The 6038-nt window shown below is 46.2% G+C and overlaps 1 protein-coding gene across 1 annotated transcript in view; it reads left to right on the plus strand.

Annotated features, from left to right (window-relative positions):
* Positions 1–1646: 1646 nt before the first annotated feature.
* NLRP5 (NLR family, pyrin domain containing 5) overlaps positions 1647–6038 on the plus strand; it is an 87997-nt gene continuing 83605 nt past the window's right edge. The window contains 3 exon segments of the mRNA XM_011997035.1: positions 1647–1712; positions 4815–5251; positions 5692–5705. Coding sequence (XP_011852425.1) covers positions 1647–1712; positions 4815–5251; positions 5692–5705 — 517 coding nt within the window.

Here is a 6038-nt window from a genome sequence, read left to right on the forward strand (position 1 = left end):
TTAGCCAGGATGGTCTCGATCTCCTGACCTCGTGATCCACCCGTCTCAGCCTCCCAAAGTGCTGGGATTACAGGCTTGAGCCACTGCGCCCGGCCGAAAACCTTGCCTCTTTTAATGAAATGAAGTAGGAATTACAAAGATTGGATTAGATTTATCTTATCTCAGTCCTGAATTTCAGACATTCTAAAATTAGAAAAATATAAGAAACCAAGTGTGGTGGTATGCACCTGTTGTCCCAGCTACTTGGGAGTCTGAGGCAGGAAGATCACTTGAGCCCAGGAGTTCAAGGCTATGGCGAGCTATGACAGTCACTGCACTCCAGCCTGGGGGACAGAGTGAGACCCTGTCTCTAAAAGTATATATGAGGCCAGGTGTGGTGGCTCATACCTGTAATCCCAGCGCTTTGGGAAGCCGAGGTGGGCAAGTCACAAAGTCAGGAGTTTGGGACCAGCCTGGCCAACCTAGTGAAATCCCATCTCTACTAGAAATACAAAAAATTAGCCTGGCGTAGTGGCAGGTGCCTGTAATCCCAGCTACTTGGGAGACTGAGGCAGGAGAAGTGCTTCAACCCAGGAGGTGGAGGTTGCAGTGAGTTGAGATTGTGCCACTGTAGTCCAGCCTGGAAAACAATGCGAGACCGTCTCAAAACATATGTGTGCATATATATATACACACACTTTAGCCTCACCCGCAGATTGCCAAATCGAAGCAATCCTAAATCCACTTTTATTTTTAATTGACAATAATTGTATATATTTGCGGGGAACAATGTGATGTTCTGATATATGTATATACTGCAGAAAAAAAGCTAACATGTCCATCACCTTAGTTACTTTTTGTGGTGAGGATGTTTAAAATCTTTTAGCAATTTTGGAGTGTATATTAATACATTGTTTCTTGAATTCCATGGCAGGTTAAATACATCATCATTAACTCTAGTTGCCATGCTGTGCAGGGGATCCCTAAAACTCATTTCTCTGATCTAACTGAAACTTGTTTGTATCTTTTCATCAACATTTCCTTTTTCCCCATTTTTTCCCCCAGTCTCTGGCAACCACCATTTTACCCTCTGCTGCTATGAATTTGATTAGTTTAGAATCCACATGATTGAGATCCTACTAAATCTTTTTTTTGGGGGGGGGTGGGGCGGGGGGAGGTGGACAGAGTTTCGCTCTTGTTGCCTAAGCTGGAGTGCAATGCCACAATGTCGGCTCACTGCAACCTCTGCCTCCCGGGTTCAAGTGATTCTCCTGCCTTAGTCTCCCGAGTAGCTGGGGTTACAGGTGCATGCCACCATGCCTGGCTAATTTTTTGTATTTTGAGTAGAAATGGGGTTTTACCATGTTAGCCAGGCTGGTCTCGATCTCCTGACCTCAGGTGATCTGCCTTCCTCGGCAGTAGCGTCTTAAGCCTAAGTGCTTGTGTGCTGTAACATACTGTTCTGCTCAGGACATCTCGGTCTGTCGGGTAGCTTTAGAGTAGGTGGTGGTCAGGATTCCCATGCATGTTCTGTGCCAGCCCTTCTGCCTCACTTGTTGCTTCACTGAAACCCCACAGTAATCCTTGAAGAGGCAGGTACTCTGATTTCCAGCTTCCAGAGGAGAGCCCAGCCTTAGATGTTCAGGTACTTTCCATGTGGATATATGATGAAGGTTGCAGAAGGACTTGAACTTGGAGCTGTTGCTCTGCTCTGAGGATCACTACAAGGAGGAGTCAACAGCCTCTTAGAGTTGAGTTACCTATGAGGAAACCAACCCTCAGCCTTGGTACCATGACACGTGGATCTAATTCTCTGCCTTAGCTGCTGTTTGCTGCAATGTTATTAGCAATCCGTTGTGGCAGAACGCTCCCCGCGGTAGAAAGAAAAAGAAAGAATGCAGGAAAAAGCCATATTCGCTTCTCCAGGAAGTTGATCCACCCATGACAGTTGTCCAGGGACTGTCACCTCTCCACTCTTTTCAATGACAGTTGTCCAGGGACTGCCACCTCCACTCTTTTCAGTAATAGTTATCCAGGGAATGTCACCTCTCCACTCTTTTCAGTGACAGTTCTCCAGGGACTGCCACCTCTCCACTCTTTTCAGTGACAGTTGTCCAGGGACTGCCACCTCTCCACTCTTTTCAGTGACAGTTGTCCAGGGACTGCCACCTCTCCACTCTTTTCAGTGACACTTGTCTAGGGACTGTCACCTCTCCACTCATTTCAGTAACAGTTGTCCAGGGAATACCACGTCTCCACTCTTCAGTGACAGTTGTCCGGGGAATACCACGTCTCCACTCTTTTCAGTGACAGTTGTCCAGGGACTGCCACCTCTCCACTCTTCAGTGACACTTGTCCAGGGACTGTCACCTCTCCACTCATTTCAGTAACAGTTGTCCGGGGAATACCACGTCTCCACTCTTTTCAGTGACAGTTGTCCAGGGACTATCACCTCTCTACTCTTTTCAGAGGCCTTTCCCGTAAAGAGGGTATTTGTGATAACCTGTTTCCTGCGCCTCGGGAAAACGTGTACCCACAGGTATCGCCTCATCTTGTAAAGCAAATTAAATTATTAAATCAGAACAGGGTTAGAAATAGTCAAACCTGGTGGGGTGCGGTGGCTCACACCTGTAATCCTAGCACTTTGGGAAGCTAGTGGATCACGAGGTCAAGAGATATAGACCATCCTGGCCAACATGGTGAAACCCTGTCTCTACTAAAAACACAAATTAGCTGGGTGTGGTGGTGCACACCTGTAATCCCAGCTACTCAGGAGGCTGAGGCAGGAGAATCGCCTGAACCTGGGAGGCAGAGGTTGCAGTGAGCCGAGATTGCACAAGTGCACTCCAGCCCAGTGACAGAGCAAGACCCCGTCTAAAAAAAAAAAATTCAAATTTGGCTGGGTGCAGTAGTTCAAGCCTGCAATCCCAACACTTTGGGAGGCCAGGACAAGAGGACTGCTTGAACCCAGGAGTTTGAAACCAGTCTGGGCAATGTAGTGAGACGTTGTCTCTACTTAAAAAAACAAACAAACAAAAAACTGGTGGACTGACAGCAAGTCTGTGGTCCCAGCTACTGGAAACGCTGAGGCAGGAAGACTGCTTCAGCCCAGGAGTTGAAGGCTGCAGTGAGCTCTGTCTGCACCACTGTACTCCTGCCTGGGCAACAGCAAGACTCAGTCTGGGGGGAAAAAAAAAACTCATTGAATAGATTTGAGCTCCCATGACATCTCTAGGCTCTTGTCTCCCATCTCTACCCTCCTTTAAATATTTTCTTCTGTGTGTTTTATAATTTATCTTCTGACTCATAATTAATTGAAGTAATCTCAGCAAGCCCATCTTAAAACTCTCCCATGGAAAGAACGCTAGGCAGAAGGAAAGACAGAGGCTAACTACCGGGGACGAGTTTGTCCCTGCAGGTGAGGGAGTATAAAGCAGGTGCCCTGTCTAAGCGAGCGGAGCAAAAAATCAATGTTAAGAGAACCTGTCCCCCTGCAGGCTGATTTTTTCCCTTGGTGGGATGCTTCCAGGTCCAGGGAGGTGACTTGACAGGACCTTACTGCATATCTGCAAGTCTAGCTCAAAAACTATAAATGCACAGATGTCAAGCAAGGGTGACCTCACACCAATACCGCCCCTCAGAAAATAACAAGCTGCTGTCTATGTGAGTCTTTAAAATGTTTTATTACGCGGTATTCCTTCTATTGCTTTCTTGTCTACCACAAAGTAATGGTGGGGGCAAACAAGATTTGCTCTAACTGGCCAACCAGTACTGGTTGTCACTATTTGTAGAGCTGTTATAATGACAAAGAAATTTGAGAGATTTAGGAATTATTCCTGGGGTCTTAAAACTGCTACATTTTGATGTCATCATAGACCAGGCTTCTTGACAACTTAGAGAAGCAATTCATAGCAGAGGTCCTGGATGCTCATCTGTAAAATGAGTTAGCAAATAGGGGTAGAACTGGTCCTGATGATGACTTACAACGTTAATCTTACCATGTGCGCGTTAGCCATTTGCATAGCTTCTTTGGAGAAATGGATATTCAGACCCTTTGCCCATATGAAATTGGATTCTTTGTCTCCCTATTATTGCATGTATATTATCTAGATGTAAATCCCTAATCAGATACGACTTTCAAGTATTTATCAGTTTATTTTTACACCAAGACTGTTTACTGTGTTTATGGAACTCGATGTCAACAGGCGTAACAGAAATCAGCTGATGGAAGAATCCTGTAACTGGCTACTAGTAACTGGTAGGAATCTATTTGCCAGTGGTTTTTTGTTTGTTTTTTGAGATGGAGTTTCAATCTTGTCCAGGCTGGAGTGCCATGGCGCAGTCTCGGCTGACTGCAACTTTCGCCTTCCAGATTCAAGCGATTCTCCTGCCTCAGCCTCCTGAGTAGCTGGGGTTACAGGCATGTGCCACCACTCCTGGCTAATTTTTTAAAATATATTTTTAATAGAGATGGAGTTTCACCATGTTGGCCAGGCTGGTCTCGAACTCCTGACCTCAAGCGATTCACCTGCCTTGGCCTCCCAAAGTGCTGGCATTTCAGGCATGAGCCACTGCGCCCGGCCACAGCCAGTGTTTCTGAGTACGACATACTAGCCAAGAGCATCTGTGGCATGCATGTCCAATTTTATTCTAAGATGCTGTTTGGGAACTAAGGGTACAGAAAACAAAATATCCCAGCACTGATGTTCTAGTAACGGGATAAACAGATATTGTGGCAACAAATGCTTCATCCATGAAGAATTGAAAAGAGAGAAGGCTGTTCATCTAGTGAGGTGACCGACATTAGTTGTATCAACTCTAGGATTTGCTGCAAGATCCTCTTGAATCTTGTCACTCTTTCCACAGGTCCTACTTGCTCCATGTTACCAGAGAATCCACTTTCCCCCCAAAACCTGAGTTCTCAGCCTTGTCTCAAGATGGAAGGAGACAAATCGCTCACCTTTTCCAGCTACGGGCTGCAATGGTGTCTCCACGAGCTAGACAAGGAAGAATTTCAGATATTTAAGGAATTACTAAAGAAGAAATCTTCAGAATCGACCACATGCTCTATTCCACAGTTCGAAATCGAGAACGCCAACGTGGAATGCCTGGCACTCCTCTTGCATGAGTATTACGGAGCGTCGCTCGCCTGGGCTACGTCCATTAGCATCTTTGAAAATATGAACCTGCCAACCCTCTCAGAGAAAGCAAGGGATGACATGAAAAGTAAGTGAGACTTGGGGCAAGTCCAGGGCAGGGAAGGTGATTTCAGGTTCTCACGGGAACAGGGGAGGATCATTGTTCAGTAACTGGGTCGACCTCTGCAGTGTGAGTCTGAGCTGTGAAAAGGATCTCATTGGTCATCGTCACTGGCTGGAAATTAGTGCAGTCTCTAGCCTGTAAAGTGACGGAGGAGGGAGAAAAATGGGTAGACAACAGCTCCACTCACACGGACTTCCACGGAAGTTAATAGGATTTGAGGTGTAAGTACTAAGCTTGAGTGGCACCATCACGGGTCTGTCATGAGACTTTGGGAACGTCTCCTTCTGTTCTGACCCTTGGTTGCCACATCTTGGAACAGGAAATGTGATACTGTGTGTGCCATTGCAAAAGCTCAATAATGCAATGAGTTAGAAAGTGGCTAAGAACCTCGTTGGTTGAGAACGCTAATAGTGGTTTGGTGTGAGTCTCACACTTGGCCATGAGATGAAGGACTGAGGTTCCAGGTGCTGATCTAAAGCTTGGCCTTTCTTAGACTGTTGGTGTCCATAGTGCAGCGAGAATTCAGGTCAGATTCTGTGGTTATTTTAGGGTATTTAGGAGAAAGGTCGTTTAGAAAATAGTAGTTCTTTTTTATCAGGAGAATCCCTTGACTGAGCCCCTGAATTGGCCCTACAAATACAGGTGTGGACTGGATGCGGTGGCTCCCAGCTGTAATCCCAGCACTTTGAGAGGCTGAGGTGGGAGGATCACTTGAGGTCAGGAGTTCAAGACCAGCCTGGTCAACATGGCAAAACCCCGTCTCTACTGTCTCTACTTAAAAACACAAAAAATTAGCC

The sequence above is a fragment of the Mandrillus leucophaeus genome, unplaced genomic scaffold (assembly GCF_000951045.1).
Source record: "Mandrillus leucophaeus isolate KB7577 unplaced genomic scaffold, Mleu.le_1.0 Scaffold53, whole genome shotgun sequence".
In the NCBI taxonomy this organism is placed as follows: domain Eukaryota; kingdom Metazoa; phylum Chordata; class Mammalia; order Primates; family Cercopithecidae; genus Mandrillus; species Mandrillus leucophaeus.